Below are 23,962 nucleotides of genomic sequence, written 5' to 3'. Positions count from 1 at the left end.
CCTGAGATGTCCAATCAAATTGCAGCTTTGGTGGCAGCCGAGCTCACAGTGTTGTGGAAATAACTCTAATTTCATTCATTCGATCGGTCACCGTGTGTAAATTCTTTACTACGAAAATACACACACATTTTACGCGACACACTTGCAGCATTGCACGCGAAGGAATTTTGAGATCGACGTAATTTTGTATGGAGCTCCTTAGATAGGTGTGTGAAAAGTTGTCAGAAAATGCTGTGATAAAGCTCTGGAATAACCTGATATTTTGCAGAAGTGAGAAGGATACTGTGCCCCCAACTCGGCTGAATTTTGCTGTTTCAGATCCATTAGAAAGTTGGAAATATGTCGACACACGGCGCCCAGACAAGATCGAATCGGAGAAATGCCTCGCCTCGAGCTGGTCCGCAGCCGATCAGGGCCACCTTACCTTTCACATTGCGACATGGACAAGGGAGTCCTACGCGGCCCAGTGGACGAAGATCAAGTCCTGGCATTCCTGGTCCGGCTTCATCGCCGACACAGCCATGGTCCTCAACAAATGGGAATGAACAACATAAAACCAAACATAGAACTTCACCCGAGAGGAGCCCAAGTTCCCCTGGTTTTAAAGGTAGACATCAATCAATGTTTCAGAAAATGTCTCAGAGAAAGGAAACTAAGTCTAAAGTCTTTAGTAAGTCTAGAGAGAGTAAAAAAAAAAAGATGGGGGAGTCGAGTAGTCGGCATGGTCAGGAGGCTCCTATTTTAGTCCTGACCTATTAACGTTAGAGTAAAAAATCATTTACCAACGAGTGTGTCCCATTCATGTGATCCTACCGTGAAAAAAACTGACATTTTCGCCCCCGAGATTTCTACTTTACTCAGTCAAAGTAAGATCTAACGTAGCCCTAAATCATGTAGGCATATTATTTTACAACTTCATTTCCGACATTTATAAGACATTGATTTCATTTTTAAACAAGAATTCATTAAAAAAAACGAGAGAAATATTCTGAAAAGATGGGGAAAACCTGCCGCGATGTTTGCGTTGCCATCTTGCTTCTTTTTGTTCTTTGCCAAGATACACGCGTATCTGAGGATATGCATCACATAGCTTGGCAAAGAACAACGTAAACATCGCGGCAGGTTTTCCCCGTCTTCAGAATACTTTTCTCATTTTTTTATAATGAATTCTTGTTTAAAAATGAAATCAATATCGTAGAAATGTCATGGTACTCGCACATTAATGGGACACAATCCCTGGCTCCTTGGATAGTAAGCACATATTAGTAAATGATTTTACTCCCTAGGTCCCTCTTGGCTATGGGGGAGGGAAGCAGGAACTATTAAAGATAGAAGACAGTTGACTATAGTCTAGAGAACTGAATCATAAAGTTTAAATAAATTTATCACCCCAGAACAAAATGGCCACACCTGTGTCCCAGACTTTAATACAATACAAGAACTGGGAAATTGAGAACCCAGTATCTAGATCTAGAATTTGGTTAGTACTAGATCTAGATCCACATGCAAATTACTAAACATGATTTCCATTTTTATTTCTTTTGGTCTTTGTTGGATGAAAGTGAGATAGTTTGTGTGCAAATAATGTCCCTAAAATGCTAAATTATTGTGAGGGTGGGGTGGCAATTATTTTTTTTCTCTGCACTGGAAAATAAACAATAGTATGCCCTACATGTAAGCCCATATATCAAGGTTATCATAACCTTGTTCAATGAATGAGTGGCCCTAAGCCTAGGGGGCCTATGGCCTGTTTTCCTGTGCAGTCAGTATTGGAATTCTGGACCAGTTGTTTGGATGTAGGCCCTGTGCCTTATTTCATTTGACATTGTCATTGGGGACTACAAGACAGTGAGCGAACTTGAGCTGAGGGGCATCATTTTTTTTTTGGGGGGGGGTGGTGATGGCGGAGATGCAGTACTGTAATGAACTACGTGTACATGTACAATGAATGACCTTAACATTACCAATCTATACATGTACATGTATGTCATGAAGCTTGAACAAGCTGGTCATAATTATTATGGACGCATTTTTCAGTGAAATTGAAGAATCTGATGTACAGACTAACAGTACATTATACGGTAATCTTGATAATCAACAACAAAAAAAAAGCTATTGGCCAAGGCCACAAGATAGCAAGATCTAAGAAATTTTCTTTTGAAATTTTAGCCTCCATGACTCCACCCCAATAATGTCAGGATCATTGGTTGGAATAGAGATGACTGCATTGTAATGTGAGAGAGAAGGTGGAAATTGATCCAGATTTATAAAGTGTAGTCCAGATCTAGACAAATTCTAGTTTTCAAGTACATGTAGGCCTACTCGTTGATGTCCATGTAAATCGGAAACTTAAAAATCATCAGTTCTTATAACTGTTAAATACTAAGCAATCAATAGTGTAGGCTACATGTACATGTAGGTACAGGCATAAAAGGGAAAAGGGGGGGGGGGGGCGGTTTGAGCTACATGCAAAGAATGCACACTGCATTTGTATTCAAATTATGATCGTCAAAATTCAAAATTGTCTTTCAATGCAAAACTATCTAGTTTAAGATTACAGTTACAATGTACATGTAGGCCTAAATTTATGGCCTACATTGTAGTGCTTTACATGTTCATGTAGGCTTACATGTGTGCGTGGGGTTGGGGACTTTTTAATGCTACATGTACGGTGCCCTACTACATGTACCATTTGATATCTGGATGTACAGTATGGGCTTGTACGTACTGGACCAATGGGTATAAATTTGGCAATTTGAGTGAAAATAGCCCCCAATTCCAGTGCTGTCTCTTTATGCATACATGCGAAAGGACGTCCAAGTTGCAAAATAAACTTAGGTTTTGTCATAACCCCATTGAACATTTGTGCATAAGAAACGCATTCAAGCAACAGTAAATTATGGTAATAGCCTCCTGTGTGCCCAAGAGCAAGGAATGTTTTATACTGCACATTGTACATGTACAATGTAGATATAACATGTAAGCCTACATGTAGGGCCTACATTGCTACAGTACATGTACAGTAGGCCTACTCTTGACATGTATGTGCATGTACATGTACAGTAGATGAAGAAAATAGTTGGTGGCAAAGATTGAACACCTTGTCTTCAATGTGTTTGTCATTGAACAAAGGCAAAAGGTTTTAGAAAAAGGCATCATTATCATTGGAAAAGGTCACCAGACGCCAAAATGGACAATTTACTCCCTAGTTTACATGTACATGTATACTCAGTAGGGTCAGTCTACACATGAGGACATACATGTACATATGCAGGCCGTCATGTATTTAATGCTCATGCAGGCTTATACATGAAGCATGTTGGCTGGTAGAGTTCTACATGTTTTATTTTGTGCATGTAATGTACAGGTACGTGTAGGTCCGTACATGTACCAAGGAATTGCATGTACAGCGCTGATATTGCCAATATTATTGGCCTGGTTGCTTGTACATAGCAAAAATTGACTTTCTTGGTGAAGGCAGTTACTGTATGACTTTCCGATATACATGTATGTGCAGTTAACCTACATGTACATGTACCATGGAGCTGAATGATGTTGATCAAACTCCAGAGACTACATGGATGTAGGCCTCCATACATGTACATTGTACATGTAGGCCTACAAGTACGTGTGCTGTATGTATGCACTGGAATTAAAATGATACAAAATACAGAAGGCCTAGACATACATAAAGTGGCCTGCATGTATTTTGAACTTTTGTGCAGGCCTGTACTGTACATGCATGGAGCTACACACGGTGCAATGATGGCCTACAAATTCTTTGAGCCACAAAAATCAATTGTTTGCTTAGTGATATGTACATGTAGGCCTACTGTGGAAATGTTAGAGACCCCTAATAGGCCTTCTTATTTCTATACATACATGTACATGTATACCAATTCGGTGTACTTCAGTATTCTAAGCATCACATTTTAAAATAATATCTTTCAGTGACAACACAGGTCTACATGTACATGAGGGCAATTCCATATTGATCAACCCTTTTGTAATGTACATCCGCCCCCCCCCCCCATTTTTCTCAAGTCTTACTTCTTTTCATAAACTGACCAAGTCATGATATTTCGAGAACATTTCAGACTGTCAAAAGAACAAGAAATCAGAGACAGAAAATTTAATGAAGGTCCCATATATAGGGGGTCGGACGTACAAAATTTATGGAATTGCCCATGATACACACAAAAGCTATCGTAGTGAAAAACACCAGTTTCCATGCATGCGGATAAATCTTGGAAACACACAGGTCTGCATTGTACATGTATGTATGCCCATGCAAACCCATTTGCTGAGAAGAATGTAACTTTTGCACACTTGCACAGTTTTGTTTGTTACTTCTTCAAATAGTTTGAATTATCTGGGAAATTATGTGAAGTCCACATTCTTCGTTCAATAATTCAGTGATTTTTTTTTTCTTTATATTTGTGGGCTCTAATACCATACATGTAGGTCTATTCCTTGCTGCATAAACTCCATGCACTGTTGTACACTGAAATCTTTGCAATGTTGTTTTTTTTAATCACAACACCACCTGATAGAAAATGTTTTCTTTGTGGTTGTACCTTGTATGTTCTGTTTGTTTGACACTCATGACAATAGAGGAAGGACGAAGGAGTCTGCTCCCAATAAATCTTTGTTGGGATGTTTGTACACCCATGTACATCATACATGTATGTGCAAGTATTCATGTTGTGGGTAGGGGCGTTAGCTACATGATCAAGAAAATGAATAACGGAGAAGATGGGTTTGGATTCCTTTTGGCTCTAGACCTGAAATCCTGGTATCCAATGTCGTCAGTGAAATGTTGATTTCCTGTGCATCTTCAATATGCTCTCATCAGTGTGCAGGTGTAGGCCTACATACGTGTAGAGTATGTAGGCCTGCATGTACATGTATTTCTGAAATGATGAGGGTAAAATCAATTGCTTGAAAGTGACAATAGCCAATCAACTAATCAAGATGACTGTTTCATGCACACTTTGCTGAAAACATTAACACGGACCAATCAGAATCATTCTTTCATATTGGAACCATTGACCCTTGTGCAACTTAATAGGGCCTACATGTAACATGTATTATAAAATTGTCTTTTTTTCAAGCCCTACATGTACATGTGCGTGACGGCAACCAATTCACAAATTTTCATAAATTATTGTATAAAGTGAAAATGCATGTACATGTAGACTCCAAGGGGGGAGAGGCGTTCAGCTTTAACTTCAACAGAGCCCCGAAAAGGGGGTACTGGTATTCTGAACTTGCGCCTCTCACCCTCTGGGATCCATACTGTGTTGGTCCTGATTATTATGCGATTATGTACAGCCTGTACATGAGAAAGAGGCATGTGGTGTACACTTCTTTTTTGGGGGAGGGGGGGGTACATGTACAGCACCAGCTGGTCTTCAGGTACAGGTGGAAATACATGTATGTTTATTGAAATGATAGGTCCTACTTGTATAGGGGTGCTTTTGAAATATGTGGTCGCAAACATGTGTACAGTGATTATGAGTGATATATATATGTTTTTGAGTGAGTCTTTGCATGTACTTCGGGATAAACTGAGGATTTTGGACCTAACTGATACATCATGACATTCCGGACATGTAGTCTGTGGCAGTGTGCGAAGATCAATGGCTAGAATTTACATGCAGTACATAGTGTGTCCATTATGTTGCACTGAGATGGCATAGTACCCATGGCTAATTTGCTAGTCTTTTTCAAGCAACACCTGGCATTACAGAACTACATGTATGTAACACTGACATGGCTTGAGTACCATGCACCTATGGCCTAATTGATAGTCTTGTTTCAAGTCTTTTGGTTTACACATACACATACCTGCAAATTTGCCCTGAGATACTTTGAATATACATATCAAGGACTGTTTTCATCAAAATTCAGTTCCCCCCTCCCCCCCCCCCCCCCCCCCCCCCCCCCCCATTTCAATATGTATTGTAGCCTATGCATACATTGTAGGTTCATATGCACAATGAACGTACATGTAGATGTGTAATAACAGGATAATGGGTGCAGTATCATTCATTTTATGTACTGTATACTGTACTTGTACTTTAGTTGTACATGTTGGGCTGCATTATTTGCCATTGGATCTGGACCTTTTGATTCCATGATACTCTTTCTTGTAGTGTGCTGGTTCTCACGCTGAACTTTAAATAGCTCTACATTAATACCCAATGATTGAGCTGCACTATTTCAACGAGTGTCGTGTAATTCAATAAATGAGTTTTTATGACATTCTGTAGAATGCATGTGTTGCAGAAGTACATGTACGTGTAGTCATGTACTGTTACTAGCATTGATCTATAGGCGGCATAGGCCTGCATGTAGACTATCTATAGCCCTGCAATTTATTTAGGACTATAGGCCTATAAATTTTTCTGCACTTTGTTATTTCGAAAATGGATCATACTTCTACATGTACTTGTATTATTCTAGAAGGGCCGCAAGAAAGCATCGACAGATTAGAACTACAAAATGTGTGAAGCCTTGAGATGAACCTATCTTTTTCAGTGTTTGGTTGTACAAAGACCATGGAACCTAGGATCCATGATAAAACACAGGTCCATGGTGTCACGCGCGTAAAACATTCCCCATAGACTTGTGTGTTAAAATGGCACTTTTGAAAAATTCATAAAAAATAAATGTGAAATTAGAGGGTGGAATGTTTACTACCATTGGATAGGATATATATCTGGCATTCCATATCTGACCAGGAAAGGGTAGCGTAGCCAGCTCATTTTAAAAATAAATTGCCATTTATGAAGATAACTATGAATGGATCAAATTCATCAACTCAAACAGTAAAAGAGCCCTAATTAGTCCGCCAGTCAAAAAAATAGTTCCAAGTCACTTTTTTATCTTCCCACTTTGGGCGAAGGGAGTTCAGTAGTTACCATTTCTAGAATCAGTGTTAGATTTTGAATCATATTCATACAGTTTTGTCAATCAGCAACATCAAATTGAAAAAAACTCGAATGGGTTGGGTCGAACGAATATCTTGAGCCCTCCTGATGTAATTAGGCTCATGGCACCTATATTATATGACCTATGAATTTTATTTTATTGAATAGCTACTTTGCTATTCTTTCATATCTGTACACTCACACTAGCACAAAGAAATGCATTGAAAATGTCTATTTTCTATGCAATGACCCATTTTAATGTATTACTCATACATGTTATATTCACTATATGGATGCATACATATCCTACCTGCATACAGCCCAGCAGTGAATGTAATGACAATGGGTCCCTAGTAATTGTAATATAAAGGTGTTTGTAAATTTTGTGTAGATATCAGGATACCAGAACTGCCTCAATCAAAATTACCAGATATACATGAGATTGAATGAGGAAACAATAACAGTATAAGAACATACTACTTTAGTACATTTGCATTTGACCTACTATATCAAAATTTTCCTAGGGCTATTGCCTCTCAGATGTAAGAAGGAAGAGATACATAAAAATAGATAGAAGAGAGAGAAAAAAAAGAGAGATAGAAAGAGAGAGAGAGAGAAAGAAAGATAATTACATAGATGACATGGCTTATAAAGAGGGGGGGGGGGGGGGGTAGACTGAGAATGGAGCACACAGCCACCCCCCCCCCATCCCTCATTAGTTGTGCACTATTAGCCCTTAGATACCTTACCTTACTCTGTGCCTTTTTTCTAAATACCTTCTTGAAGGTACCACTCTAGTTCTCTTCAGTAAATTAGTTCTCAAAGCTCCTCTCTACCCCCTTCCTTTTACATGAGCAATTTGTAAAGGTCTCTCTAATATTAAGTATGTGATGTACACTAACACAAACCAATGATGAATCAGAACAAAAAGAGGCATAGACGCTCTATACATTGACCAGTCTACATATAGGCTTACATATACACAGACCTACTAACTTTAGCTGATATGGTCTTGCTAGCCATTAAATCAATTCTTTGCACCTCTTGATGACTAAACATATTGATATCAGTGAGAAATTGTTTGCTACTGAAGAGTTTGGCCAGGAATTCCACCCACTACTAGGGATTTCCCATATTACTTAGAGGTGTCACGCGCGTAAAACATTCCCCATAGACTTGTGTGTTAAAATGGCACTTTTGAAAAATTCATAAAAAATAAATGTGAAATTAGAGGGTGGAATGTTTACCACCATTGGATAGGATATATATCTGGCATTCCATATCTGACCAGGAAAGGGTAGCGTAGCCAGCTCATTTTAAAAATAAATTGCCATTTATGAAGATAACTATGAATGGATCAAATTCATCGACTCAAACAGTAAAAGAGCCCTAATTAGTCCGCCAGTCAAAAAAATAGTTCCAAGTCACTTTTTTATCTTCCCACTTTGGGCGAAGGGAGTTCAGTAGTTACCATTTCTAGAATCAGTGTTAGATTTTGAATCATATTCATACAGTTTTGTCAATCAGCAACATCAAATTGAAAAAAACTCGAATGGGTTGGGTCGAACGAATATCTTGAGCCCTCCTGATGTAATTAGGCTCATGGCACCTATAGTAGCTACTAGTGTTAGGTCTTGTTAGTCTCTCATTTTCAGACCCTTTATTACAATAGTACATGTGTACATGTATAGGACTTCATGGACAATGTACAATTTATGTGTATGACCCTTGAGGCCCATGGTTTCTTTTGTGGATGCACTGTCATGCATGTTGACTGACTAGTCTGTGGACACAGACCCAAGATGACACTTCAATCACCACGTGCATCTTTTGGGATGTCTATCAAGACCCCAATTTGGACAAGTCAGTGTACTATCCAAATATCTATCTTCCCATCTAAAAATATAAGCTAAAACCCACGTTGTCTACTTAAATCCTATGGTTTGCGTCTGCAATTACCGATTGAGAAGGGTCTGATTAATAAGACCCACCTCTCTCCCGGGTCCTAAGTAGTGACGTCATTGATCTAACATCGGCCTGGGAGTAGTCCCTGTACACACATGCTGAAATCCCAGTCACGTCCTTATCTCTTTTATTATCTCCAGTTGCAAAAGGAAACAAGTGTACTGTATACCACATAACAATCACCAGTGAATTACAAAGAATCTAGGGATACCATGTATGAATTCCATTATGGTTCCTTCTGTCACTGGAAATATCATCATCCAGAGTTCATATACATGTACATGTACTGTATCATTGCAAGACCTTTTAGAGCCCTTTTTTGCCAAATAAATATCTAGTGCATAGTATCGTAATGTAGACCCAAATATTAAGTTTACAGTACAGAGTAGGCCTACATATATGTGGCATGTCACGATGCTGCAGAAATCACTCACATCAGTCACATGTATGCCCATTCCTCATATGGAATTAGTTACATTTAGTCCTTTAATATTAACAGAACACAATAATATATTAAATTGTAGAGGATTTCTCATTGTGCCCTGAAAGTTCAAATATATGTGTAATAATGCCAACATCACAAACAATTGCACTATGGCATGCTTTCTAAAAATGTCATACATTATGTAATAATAATATAGGGTACCGGTATTTATATTGTGCACATATCCACCTTGTTAGGTGCTCAAGGCGCTCCTATATTACCCGGCTAAGGTAGGCGTTCATAGCGCACACAGCTTCTTAACTAATTACTTCCTACCGGTACCCATTTACCTCACCTGCGTTGAGTGCAGCACACTGTGGATCAGTTTCTTGCTGAAGGAAATTACGCCATGGCTGGGATTTGAACCCACGACCCTCTGTTTCAAAGTCCGAAGACTAATCCACTGGGCCAAAACTCTTCACATGTACTGTACAATGATACGGGTGGTTCCTGATATGGGACGTTGAGGAGTTAGACACAAGAGGCAGCAAGCATTGCATGTACATGAATTGAAGGCCCATACAATTGATATCAATCATGCGATTGACTACATACATGTACGCAAGTACGTACCTTTTGAGGTATCATTTCTTGCACAAGCTTAATTTATTCTTGCACAATACTGCAGTGTGCATTGACTTAGGCCTACAATTTTATGCAGATTAGGCCTGTTATTATTTTATCATTATTATTACTTATTATTTGTACTGGGCTTTTCCCATTAGGCCCAAAGCGCTACATGTACATGTACATGTAGGCCGACTTATTCTATTTTCACTTTTTTTAAATACAAAACTCACACTTCATGGTTTACATGTAGGCATGAGTCTGGGAAAAAGGCTGGTTGTTATTGACTTGACCTTGCCTGCTACCCTTGAGAAGGGTTTTGTCACATGACCTTGTGACCTCAAAAGCTCCTTTTTATGAACTCAGGTTGGGTACCAATCTGCTGTCAACAACAGGAACCCCTTTTAAACCTGGAGATACATATGTGTATAGGCCTACATTGTACAACTGTTTTGTTGTCACCTTTAACCACTTTGTCAATCAATTGCTCTGATTCGGCCCCGTCTTTGCTGGTCCAGTCTGAATTGTGTGGCTAGCAAAAATGTTTTTGCAAGGAAACTTTGAAATTAGGGTTGGTCAGAAGTCAATGTATACTTTTTAATTGAATAAAAAAGAAAGCAGAAAGCATGCTTTCACTACATGTAGGGTAGGTCTGGTTTATCATGACATACATGTACTACTACCTTTACCTGTACATATCGGTATGGCGAGGCCGGGAGGGGGTGGGACTCGGTCCATCGCGAGTCTTTTAGATTGAACCACACTATTTCCTAAGTCAGTTCTCATGAAATTTGGCACACACAGTGGTCTTCAGTTAAGATGTGCCAGACAAAGTTTTTGCATATATATATGTCAGAAATTGGGTTGCCATGGTAACAGTATTTCGGCAAATATGAAAATACTGATTGAACTACTTCCTCAGTTTTTGACAGACCTGTGGAAGCATCATGCCTTAGCACTTCTAAACCTCGCCTGTTTGAATCCCACCATGGCTTTATCCTTTGGCGAGGCCTTTGCTACTCTGTGAGTGCTCAGGTGTTCAAATGAGTACATGGTCACAGTAGAAAGTGAAAGCCTAATAGAATGCCTACCTTATGAGTCTTGGAACTCTTGTTTGGAATGCTCCCCAGGGAGTGGAAAAGATGCTTATTCATTGTATGTGGGCATGCAAGGATCTGATGACCGGGGTAATATTATGATCTGTAAAGCGCTTTAATAGAGACGTTGTTTCGATGTTATTAAATGCTACATGTATAGTGTATAAAAGTGGATTATTATTAATTTTGGTGCACACATTCATGAAGTAACAATGTGGAAGACATTTCTTGCATGTGTTGGATATTGCATGGTAACGGTATATTACAACAAAAATTTGGTATTAAAAGTATTGTGGTTTGAACTTCTTCCTTGAGCAGTTTGTGACCAATTTCCATGAAATTTGGCACACACATTGGTCTTGAGGGAAAGATTGTGATGCATATTTTTCCCCGTGTTTGAGAATGTGTTACCATGTTTACCATGTAATAAATGAGTAAAGATCTTGCAGATCAACTACTTTTTTACTTTCACCTGTATAAACTTTGGCTCACACATACATGTAGACTGTCTTGAGGTAAAGATGTACAAGACTCATTTTTCACATCGCTACATCCTCAGTCTTTGACTAGTACTGTACTCATGAAATTTACCACCAACATTTGTGTTGGGGTGAAAACATGTAAAGACCCATATTCCCAATGTGTTGGAAAATGTTGCCATGGTAACATCTTTAAGGGTGGGGTATTATTCATCTGTTTCTAGTTTTTGTTGCCTTTTCAAGCAAGGGTGGTGCCTACATGTACGTGTACATGTACATCACAGAACGTATACATCATGGACCTTCTGGAGATCCATGGAAACATGAAGGCATGCATACCTTGTTCTCATACTGAAGCAAATTTTAGCAGTGACGTGGCAATGTTGACTACATAGTTCCACAAGTAGTTCAATCTCTGGTGACACTTTTGTTTTGATGCAACCCTGTTGACATTAAAAGCCCTGAAATACATGTACATGTACATGTACATGTAAGATAAACCGGGGTTAAACTCAAATGGCATGAAAGGGAAATGTGTAGACTTGCTCAGAAAAGCTGCCGGAGATAAAGTAATAAATAATTTAATTTCAATTATTTATTGACAATCAAAATACATTTCTAGTCATAAAATTGAAATTAAGAAGGTGCTCAACAATGAAGAAAAAAAAAATATAAACCGGTATATATGCAGGTACAAGTAGGCATAGATTACTCGTACTATCTGTGAAGGTTGTCTGCATCCAAACGTGTTTTATCCTTTTTCTATGTTTTTATTTTTACGTAAATGTTGAAAGCATGTAGGCCTATGTGTACATATAGTGGCATCATTATATCTTTTGTCCCTCAATCTTTCAACTATTGGTTCCTTCAAGACAAACATGGTGTTTGCACTTTGCATAATGATCAGTGAAGGCCTTTTTATTTTTTTATTTTTTCGGGGGGGGGGGTCTGTATATCGATCATTGAGTATTGGATGTCGTTTTTAAGATCTTTTGTTATAGGAATCTACATGTACCTTTTTCCAATCAATGTCCTTTGTTGGTTACCAAAATTTTGATCTAAGTTAAAAAGATTTTTTTGCAAAGAGATACATGTACATGTAGTTCAGAACTGATTTGGGCTGGCCTATTGAATAGTAGGTAGGGTACACAAGGATTTGGCTGACGACCAAACCCATGGTCAAAATTCAAGAGTTTTGAAAGACTTGCATGATTTGCATCGCTAATTCACTATTTTGGTCGGACTATAGTACCTATGCACACATGTACTGTACATGTACAAGGTTTATAGTCTATGGCCCGTATTCTGAAGTCCGGTTTAACTTAAACTCAGGTTTAAAGTTGTGGTTTAAGTATGGAAAGCCAGTTGTTACATAAATCACTAACAGTAGAGATATCATATTTCAGCTCATTTGGATCTCGAATGATTGTCTTCACCATCAATGAATCAGGAAAGAGCACAGTAAACATAATAAACACACAACTTATTAAAAATATTGACTCTTGGCTTCCCATAATTTTAGCACAGAGTTAGACAATGGTCTAAGTTAAACCTGACTTCAGAATACGGGCCAGTTTGTTTAGCTACCAGTTGGTCTCTTAAAATTTGTTTGAAAGAATATTATAGGCCTATACTGGAGGCTCTGATCCTGAACAGAGCGATGATCCCACATGCCTTGCAAGTCTGCACACCATACACTATTCTGTCACTGAAGTGTTTGCTATTATAATCACACTAAAAACGAACCCTGGATCTGGATGTCTCTAGTTTGTCCCAAGGTACTAATTGCCATTTCTCCTCGAAATTGAGACTAATTAGACATGAAAGCTCATGATTAGTACATGTTTTCTGTGGAACGGGAATAAGGACTATTTGCAAATGTTTTATGAGGAGTTTCCTGTCTTCCCTGCTATAATGATTATTGAATAATTCTTGTTGGAAGACTACATACATGTATGTAGTGTTAAAAAGCAAGTGTGCTGTATAGAATGCCTGGGGCTATCTTTTTGGCAACATGCCAAGTATCCTAAAATATATTTTGCCCATGCTTTGTTTTGTTTCCAAGTGACTGTGTACATGTACCGGTAGTTTTCAAAATCAGGACCTTTGACTGCCAAGAAATTTATTTCAGATATCAGTACCCTTGGAAATACTAAAAGTTGTGATAATTTGTTTCAAAATTGTTCATTCACACCTGCCTTGTAGGTTCATGTTTTATGAAAAGGGGATTGTTAATTTCCCGGGTATGAGCCTGCAAGAAGTTTTCCATGCTTCAACCCCCCCCCCACACAAAAAAAAACATGGCAAGAGCACTGGAACATGTAGGCCTACAGTATAATCTTTATTCCAAAATGGTACACTTTTTATTTTCCTGTCTTGGACAGAACTTCTGCCATCTGGTCATATACATGTACATTTACCAAGTTATCATTGTACATGTACTTTTGTAGTCCTTCAGACTTACATTACATGTATGTCTTTCAGAATACAGTACTGCTGAAGAAGCCAGTGTTATGTGTCCATGTAGGCCTACATGTAGACCTGTTTTTAATAAATGCTACATATACGGTTCTGTATACTTCATGTAATCAAATAGCCAAAGGCATCAGCCTGGATAAGCTATGTTTGCAGATTAAAGCCCAGGTCCTCTCTGCCCTTGCTGTATCCTCCACCTACAGTACATGTAGAGTATTACCAAATCAAACGGATCTGTCTGAAGATTTGTCAATACTATTGATCTTTCTTCATCTCTCTCCCCTCCCCCTTAGCTTTAATATAAAAGTTTTGCCGAGGATTTCTTTTGTGTCTCTTTAAAGGGTATTTTGAGTTAAAGTTTTGGTGTACATGCATGCAAAGACTCATGATATAGACACACCCACTGCCTGCTACAGTATGACAGTTTACACTGGACATGCAAACTGCAACACATAGATGGATTAAATAATTTAATAGTGCCAATATCTATTTCAAACCTTCTGTTCGTCAGGAAAATTATTATTTTTTGTACGAGGGCTGTTTTTCCTTTCTTGACAGACCAAATTTATACCTTTTGTGTTATAGTCGTGATGAGGATAGGTATTTTTTTATTCAATAAAGATTAAAAAATTTAAATTTCATGAAATTACATACATGTACAAGAAATTGTCTTTATTATCAATTGTCTTTTAGAATGGTAATCTATAAAAAAAAATGACTTTAATCCTCAACCAGGGTTTCCTTTTTTCTGGATTGCAATTTACATCTACATGCAGCTGGTATGCAAACGTGTTGCCTAATTGGACGAGTATTAATTGGTGATCACATACATGAACATCGGGACTTTCCCTTTTTGACAGTAGGCCTACTTTGGATTCTGGGAAACATATTCTTGGATTTGATGTTAAATATTTTCAATGAATCACTAAATATTTACTTCAGGGCAACAATACTGTCTTTGGTTGGAAGGAATGGTGGTTTATTTTGAATTAGGAAGCTGAATTTTTGAAGTATCAAGTCTTTAAAGGACAAGTCCACCCCAACAAAAACTTGATTTGAATAAAAAGAGAAAAATTCAACAAGCATAACATTAAAATTTCATCAAAATCGGATGTAAAATAAGAAAGTTATGACATTTCAAAGTTTCGCTTCATTTCACATAAACAGTTACATGTATATGAACGAGCCAGCTACATCCAAATGAGAGAGTCGATGATGTCATTCACTCACTATTTCTTTTGTTTTTTATTGTTTGAAATATGAAATATTTTTATTTTCTCGTCATTGTCATGTGAAATGAAGTTTCATTCCTCCCTGAACACGTGGAATTCTATTATTTTAACATTATGTGCTTCAGGCAAGGAGGTCTCAATCGTCAAATTCGTAAAAATTGAAATATTGTATAATTCAAACAATAAAAAAACAAAAGAAATAGTGAGTGAGTGACATCATCAACTCTCTCATTTGGATGTAACTGGCTCGTTCATATAACTATTTTGTTAAAAATAAGCGAAACTTGGAAATGTCATAACTTTCTTATTTTACATCCAATTTTGATGAAATCTTCAGCATTGTGCTTGTCTGATTATTCTCTATTGATTCAAATCAACATTAAAGGTGGACTTGACCTTTAAATACAAAATATACAGCCATGTGGTACATACTATGTACACATGCTGCCGAGTGTCATACATGTACATGTACTGTGTATAGTGGCATTTGCCTATAGTAGGCTACATGTACATGTAGGCCTACATCTATCCAATAAAAAAGATGTAGGGGGGGGGGGTGTTCTGAAATAATGCTATTTCAAAATAAACTTTTAATTATGTTTCTTTGTATTTTTCATGAAATTTGCATGTTTGTGTCACAAATAACAGTAGTCTACCTACATGTACAGGTTAAAGGCCTACTTGGAGAACACTTCTGAATAGTTGACATCTCTGTACATGTATATTCATACTGAAACATGTAGTCAAATTGATGTCTAGGCCTACATGTATATACATGTATAGAAAGTCTCTATGTAATGATTCAATCATTCAACAGTATTCTGTTGTTAGCAGTCACAAAGTAGAAAACTACCAGGTATTCCAACTATAGAGCCCCCCTTTCTGGAAAGTAATGTTTATAAAAGAAGAAAACAAAATAGACACTGCAGTTTGCAGAGACTATTCAAAAGCTACATGTAGCTATATTGTAATCTTTCTATATTTTCATATAGTTATGTCTACACCTACATGTAGTGTTCAGGGCTATACATGTATTTTTCCTGTGTTTAGGCCTATTCTTCATTTTACACTGTCAACTTTCTATCCATCTGCGAGTTCAGCCAGATGCCAGAAAGCTGTTCATGATGGCAAGAGAGAGAGATGGAGTTTGTACACAATGCCTGTGCCAAGTTAGCCATTATTTTTTGGCACGTGGCTCCATGCTCAGCTTGAAGTACTAGGTGGTTGATAGTCTTTCATTATTCAGACCCATGTTTTACCATCACAGTCCCCAAATTATAGAGCATGATTTTGCAAAGATAGAGCCCATTTGACAAATAAATGGGTAAGTAAAGTATGCTTGGAATGGTTGGGCTGAGAATTTTTTACGAGTTTTGCCGACTGACAATTGCTAAGAAAAAAAAGAAAACATTTGTTTCTTTAACAACACAAATTGTCCACATGTAAAAAAATAGAATTAAACTTGGTTTGTTTGAAAAAGTTCTGATGATAAAATTCTCAATTTTACAGTCGCAGGTCAATCTACACCTACTCATGCTGGTACAGTGTATATCAAGAAGCTAGGCCTATGCTTTTTTTTACCAGGTACTAGGCATAGACCAAGAAACTTTTTCTACTGGCCCGAATTCACAAAGGTGGTTTTTAAAACCCACGGTTGAGTCCATGGTTTATGCAGATTTTCTGTATAAATTACGCTTGATTGAGCGCGAATTGGGCGCGTGTATAAACATTGTCCAATGCTGATGTGCGCTTTTGTCACAGTGCTCCAAATTGACGCCTGTTGCCATGGTTATCCACGCTATTTTATTCATGAGTCCACTCTTCAAACAGTGGACTCATGAATGAAATAGCGTATCCAACCATGGAAACAGGCATCAATTTGGCGCACTGGCAAAAGCGCGCATCAGAATTTGCATTTTTTATACACGCGCCAGATACGCGCTAAATTAAGCGTAATTTATACAGGAAATCTGCATAAACCATGGACTCAAGTCAACCGTGGGTTTTCAAAACCACCTTTGTTAATTCGGGCCATAGGGTCTGATTTCTAAGTATACACACCTCACATGGTCATTTAAAGGGCCATTGACATACATACATGCCAGCCCAGTGTAATTTGTAAGCAGGAGAAAATTCCATTTCCTGTCTTGTACAGAACACAAAGGTTATTCCTTTGTGCTTGTACAGTGTCAGTTTAAAGGGGCAACTTGACAAGAAGAAACGAGTAATCTATTAAAAGCACAAGCCTCTTCTTTAAACCTCCAGATCCTGCAAAATATTTATTGGAAAAGCTCAGGGAGACGATTTTATGGAGTATGTGAGGAATGGGTCAGACTAATACCCCTTTCATAAACCCAATTATGCGGCTAATAGCAGCATAATTTGGTCGTAAAATTGGAGGAGGACCAGAGTTATCCGCATTATTTTGATGCTGCTATTATCCGCATAATAGCAGCATCGGGACAAGATTTTGAGTTTATGAACGCATTTCCAAATACATGTAATGCGGATAATTGCCATGGTGCGGTCACAAGGTCACCCTTTTCCAACACAACTGCAACGGAGGGGGCGTGTCCAGTTCTCATGACGATTATCCGCCTTTTTCAGGATGGGCGCTCGTAAAAATAATGCGGCTTATTTTCGGAGTTTGTGAACGCAATTTTTATTGAATTATCCGCATTACTCTTAGGCGGCTAATTGGAGGATAGGTTTATGAAAGGGGTATAAATCTACATCTCTCTCTGTTGGCTGTATAGGCCTACATGTATTTCAAACATTCCTTTGTAGGGCACCCTCATGCACAATTATGAAAATGTCCGATAGCAAATTATACATGTAGTTCTAAATCTATGGGGTTCATGCAGTATCACCCTCTTTGTTGATGTTGGTGAGAGTTTTTTTATACTTACATGTAAATGTGTGAGTGTTATTCTTTGTATAAGATTTAAGGGGATTTGCAAGGAATTACAATCAATTATATACATGCAGGTGTCAGGCCAGTGTTAGTTCCCCAAATCAGTTCAATCCCTCAAAAAAATCTTTAAATGAATTTACATGTGATCCCTCCCTTTAGGTACATGTAGTATAGAAATACATGTTTTTTGTATTAATAGCCCCCCCCCCCCCCCGTTGACCTTGATACCATATGAACAAAATGTCAATGATTGTAAACTCATGCAGCCACATGTATGCGGAATGTAGATAATTTTTTCTAGGTTTCTAGACATTCCATCACATCTTTTGGTGACACATAAATTATTGTGTATTATGTGTCGTCCTCTGCAACTGACACGCGTTTGAGTTTCAAAGTCAGATGAAGTATCATAAATCAGAAAAATATTTTATTCTTTAATGAAAGTATTAGATTATTCTACTAAAAAATGTCCTTGCTTTGTCTACTTATTTTTCACATTCAGGAGGGTGGGGGGCAGTTTGTGCCAACTGATCTCTCCACATGTATGTCACAATATATAGGCTAATTTGTTTTGCTATATAGCAGTGTCATTGGTAAAGCAAAATTAACAGATATTTACAATATATGCCAAATTCTGCACTTTTCAGTATTCAAATTAGGTGAAATATACATGTAAATCTAGGCTAACATGTATAGGCCTTTTTCGTATGAAGTTTGTATTGACTTGCAGTTGCCACACTTATCAAACAATAATACAAAATATTTTGGGCATATTTTTGGCAATAGAAAATAATTGTTTACATATGAAGGGCCCATTCTATACAAGTCTCCTGTTGATTAAATTTTAGTGTTACCCTATCATTAAAGTTTAAGGCCTCAATCTTAATGGCTTTAATCTTTAATGTCATCTCCAAAATTGGAAACTGTAGGAGGTTTTTTTGGGGGGAAGGGGGGGGGATGTTTGATCTATCTCCATGTCCCCCAAATTGTTGTAATCCTGTCTGCTAGGTTTAAATGAGAAGAGGGGGTGGGGTGTTTCAACTTCTGTAATTGCCATAAAATGCAATCCATATTGATTTATGGATGGTCAACAGACAAAGTCACTGTTTTCTCTTTCAAATTCAAGCACCAAGTCGGGGTGTCATGGCGATCCGCTTTGGCCTGACTACAATCGGGAATGACCTCTCAAGACAGCTGTCTGGCAAGCTGGCTGGTCCGGGAGAATAAAAGCAATCCAATATTGTTTGTGTAGACCGAAATAAAGAGACCTTCCATAGGAACGAAGGAACATGTGAACTCTACAGTCGGTAACTAGCAAAACAAAAAGAAGAAGACAAGGGCCGTGTTTAAAGAGAGAAAGATAGGGGGTGAATTAGTTTGAAAACGAGTGAAAGAGAGTGGAAGAAAAACAAAGAAAGGAAGACGTTTTAGAAAAAATAAATAAAAAAGGGGGGGGGGGATTTTTCTTTCATGAGAGCCAAAGAGAGAGAGAGAGATTGGGAGGGGAGACAAAGATTAACGAAAACAAAGATTAACATTAACAAGAGGGAGAAAAAATGAGAGATTTAAGATGCCCCATTATTTTTTTTTTTTTTACAAATACAACATAAAAATCTGCAAACATTTCCATAAATCATGAAATAATATAGGCCTACAGGCTACATAAATAGGCCTGTGTACATGAAGGGACGGAAAGGTGAAGTTGATGGAGAAGACATTGAGTTCATTGTCAAGAGCATGACAAAGCTGTGAGGAGAGTGGGTTTCTACATGTGGCACTGCTTAACAGCTTGATGAGAATAAAGAAAAATAGACAGAGAGAGAGAAAGAAAGCAAAAAAGAGAGGAAGAAAGGGAGGGCAGGAGAGAGAGAGACAGAGAAGGGGGATATGAGGAGAAATCCAATAAGTGTTAAAAACGAGAAAGAAAAAAAAATCAATTTGCTGTTCTAAATTGGGGGATGAACTTGCACCTGTTTTTGCCCTTACCATGTGACCACACATGTGCATTTGAAAATCTATTCAATTACGAGGGGAAAATGATATTTTAGCTGCGAGCCATTGGACAGCGTCAAAGGAACTTCGACCCTCAGATAGTAGGGGTGTGTTCATGCCAATTCTTTCTATGGATAAGGGATAGATTCCCATGGGTGAGGGGGGGGGGGGCTACTGAACTTTATCTTTTTAATATACATTACCAGCTAGAAAAGGAAAGATTATGGCAAATTTTTGGTTGTCGGAACAGAAAGCAATGCAAAAAATTGATAGGTTTTAATAAAGAAACGTGGGGAAAAAGAGGAAAAACATTGTTTCTTGAGCATACAGTGTACTCACTTGCTGATATGGCCAATCATGAACATTTCTCATCAAAACAAAAGTATCGGCATATATTAAATATTCAGTTATTACCAGTAAAATCTAAATGCTTATTCTGCCTTTAAAAATGAAAATATAAATGCACCCGATAATGGGAGAGCTATACTCAACACACAGTCACTGTACCGGCCCCCGACTGTATATAGGTTGCATCCGCATCCAAGATGGTCGGGATATAATCATTTGAATGCCAATGGCCTTTAAATTGGACCGGAGAGCTTGTTTAAAACCACAAAGGCAATTTTCAAGTCAATACCAGGCATCAAATATTTGGTTGGTTTGAGGGGGTAAACTGGGAGAGCCTGGTTGGTTGATGTCATATTTTATTGTATGCTTGCATGCCTGGATGATAGATTAGAATATTGATGTATTTGAATTAAATATTGCAAATTCAAAGTCTATCTTGTTTTTATTAAAAAATACTAATATAAAAATGTTTTAAGACTAACAATGTGAGTTCACAATGGAATATTATACAAATACAAATAACATATCATTTTTTTAATACATGTATGATGAACATACCATATGGAATGCGTTATAAATATAAATATTTTCAAAAGACTTTATAAACATTAAACCAAGTGCTACTGTGGCCCAGCACACATGTTCACATTTGAGGGCCACACCTCTGCCCCATCCTATAGACCCAACAGACAGAATTCCGCCGAGCTGTGAGCCCCAATCACCAAAAGGGACCTAATATAAAAACCAAAGCTTTAGTGCCTTCATGTGGCAAAGGCCCACACTCCTGTGGAGTTCGAGGGTAATGTACTTTTACATTTGTGTTGCAGGGAATAATTTTCCTGGTATCGCATCACAATTTGCTTGACATTTTTAAAAAGACTGCTTTGCATAAAGTCTTTTGTATACATAGCATATTTTTACATACATGTAGGACTGTACATTACTTTTAATATAGGTGAGAGCTTTTCTCTTATGACCAAAAATGCTATTCAAATTTGTAAAAGCAAAATTATTCCCTGTGTTGCAATGGAACTCCCTCCATTTTGGTTTTGAATATAGACCTACAAACATGTATACATGTACATGTAGGCCTATCATGCCTTGAGTTTGTCATGTTCTGTATGACTATTGGGGCATTGCAAGAAACTTGTGATCAATTGCAAGTCTATTTTTGTTCCAGAAATCAAGCACATGCCATGCAATCAATTGCAAATTTGCGATTGATTGCTAATCTACTCCATGAAACAAGTGTAATCTGATTTGCTGAAGTAAAAAGTGATCAATCACCTGTAAAATTGCAACAGAATATTTGCAATCGATTGCAAATATTTTCTTGCAACACCCCCTATGAGTGACTTGTACATTGTAAATTCATGCAAAGCTGAAAGATGCATTTTTCAAGATGGTCATTACTCAGTTCTAATGATCAATCCAGGGTTGCCTCTAAACCTTGCCCAAATCACAAATAGCAGAGTTCCTTTTTGCAATATAATACAAGATGTGTGTATTTTTTTTGTAGTCGTAAAATGAAGTATGATTTTTATGTGATGGTTTGAAATGATGCTCATAAATGATGGGAAATTCTGTCCTCATTATTTAAAAAAAGGACTGTTCACTTGAATTCCTTATGCCGTATGTGGTGATTCATGACGCATGGGTTCGGCATGCTATGATGGCCCAAATGGTAGTCTTGAGTAGCTTGTTGTTCTCTTTGCTTGTGTTATATAAACACATTATCTGCTTTGATATATGTGGGTTAATTGATGTTGTACTGTCTGGATGAAATAGAAGGAAAGGATGTGATAGCTCATATACTGGGTTCATGACATATACACCATTCTCACTACGTTCCTAAAACTAGTTTATTGGAAACTAGTTTAGTGGATCGGAGGCTAGTTTAACGCATCATGAGAACGGTCGAAGCGGTCTTGGAAGCGATCCTCCAAACCAGTTCAGACAACCACCTCGCAATGTAGTTTTCAAGATCGCTTCACCTCGGTAAACTTGTTTTAGCACAAGTGAGGACACAACCGTTCTTCGTGAAGCGATCTTCGCACATTTTTAGCACGCTACTCCACACGACAGGTGTAGAATGCCTACGCTGCAGTTTCGAATTTCGCGCAAAGCGTGTCACCCCACTGAGAGCGTGTGCATAGCAACAAGATTGCTTTACGTGAAGTAAACTGATTTTCTGAACCGGTTTCCAGTATTTTATAGTTATAGAAAGCATAATGAGAACGATGTCATATGTACATGTAGTGCTCTCGCCCTCTTGGTTTCATCATTGGTTTTCAGACCATTTTTTTCAATGGCTATTAAAAGTAGAAGAGTTTAATATTGTCTTGTAACCTAGGTGTGTTCAAACATTGTTTTTGTGGTTTGTAGGTAGTATGAATACACTGAAAATTATTGTTTTGATGAACCAAAGTGTAGAAGTAGTGTATCCTTTCTGATTATTTCTATTGTCTCTGCATCATTTCTTCTCACCCTCAGTTGAAAAGCCCAAAGCAGTACGGGCCAGTCCAGCTCCGCAAATCCGCAGGACCAGTTCCCTGGACACTATAGCAGGACCCTACCTCACTGGCCACTGGCCACGCTCAGAACCATTTACCTCATACAACGGACTCTACGGTCCTAACCAAAAACATCAGTGGACTCAGGTAAGTGTTTGAGTGGACCTCAAGGTATTCCAATGCTGTCAAAGGCCTCAGGCTGGCTGTAGATATCCTGTTGACAGGACTTGGTCCCCTTCACATTGGTCCTGGAGATTACCTCTTTTATTTTTCCAATCTTGAGTGACAAAATATAGAAATGTGCCTGAAAGGAAAAGCATCCTTGCCTTAAAAATATAAAAAAATATTCAGGCCTGGCTTAATCACGTTGCATATTATGTATTTATTATCTCCATGATGTCACTAGTCGCTACATGTACCTGTTAGCAAAAAACACCAAGAAATCCTACTCAAAATCTATCACCTTTATTTATTTACAGAAGCAGGCCAAATCTGAGCGGCCAAAAACTACATGTACACTTTATTTTGCCCATCTGAGGTGTACTTTTTACATATACATGTACCTGTAGGCCTATAATTTTGTGATTTTAATTGCCACATACAAGGGGAAAGCTTGACCAGGGAAGCGTTTCATGAAAGAACTTGTCGGACGTTTTATCTGACAGGTCACATTTTATCCGACAGTTACCACAGAAACAGTGCTTCTCAGCCCATCAAAATCAAGAAAAGTTGTCAGATCTGACTACTTGTTGGACAAAAATGGTGATGAAACGCTCCCCTGGTTGACTTAAAATTGATGCTGCTCAGCATCCGTGAATCTTGCGTGACTGCTTTAATTACATTGTAGCTACAGCATATGCCGTGTCTACATGCAGGCCTACAGTCATTTCATTGGTCCACCATCACCACTTTGTAAAAAAAAAAATATAAAGGGAAAAGGCAGTGCTGCTCTTCTGCTACA

At 38.0% G+C, this 23,962-nt stretch overlaps 1 protein-coding gene across 1 annotated transcript; it reads left to right on the top strand.

The window, feature by feature from the left end:
• The first annotated feature begins 80 nt into the window (after nucleotides 1-80).
• On the top strand, nucleotides 81-23,691 carry LOC121426453 (glucocorticoid-induced transcript 1 protein-like). The gene is made up of 2 exons (XM_041622759.1): nucleotides 81-607; nucleotides 22,982-23,691. Exons 1-2 carry the CDS (start codon nucleotides 340-342, stop codon nucleotides 23,158-23,160), a joined length of 447 nt encoding a protein of 148 aa, XP_041478693.1. The 5' UTR covers nucleotides 81-339; the 3' UTR covers nucleotides 23,161-23,691.
• Nucleotides 23,692-23,962: the final 271 nt, after the last annotated feature.

This window comes from Lytechinus variegatus, chromosome 13 (genome assembly GCF_018143015.1).
Source record: "Lytechinus variegatus isolate NC3 chromosome 13, Lvar_3.0, whole genome shotgun sequence".
Classification (NCBI taxonomy): Eukaryota; Metazoa; Echinodermata; class Echinoidea; order Temnopleuroida; family Toxopneustidae; genus Lytechinus; species Lytechinus variegatus.
This window is presented reverse-complemented; position numbering and strand designations above follow the sequence as displayed.

What these genes read in the sequence shown, in the direction of transcription:
- LOC121426453 (XM_041622759.1), top strand. Translation starts at nt 340, where the DNA reads ATGTCGACACACGGCGCCCAGACAAGATCGAATCGGAGAAATGCCTCG. An exon ending in AAGTTCCCCTGGTTTTAAAG is followed by an intron (nt 608 to 22,981) that starts GTAGACATCAAT and finishes TCTCACCCTCAG; the next exon opens with TTGAAAAGCCCAAAGCAGTA.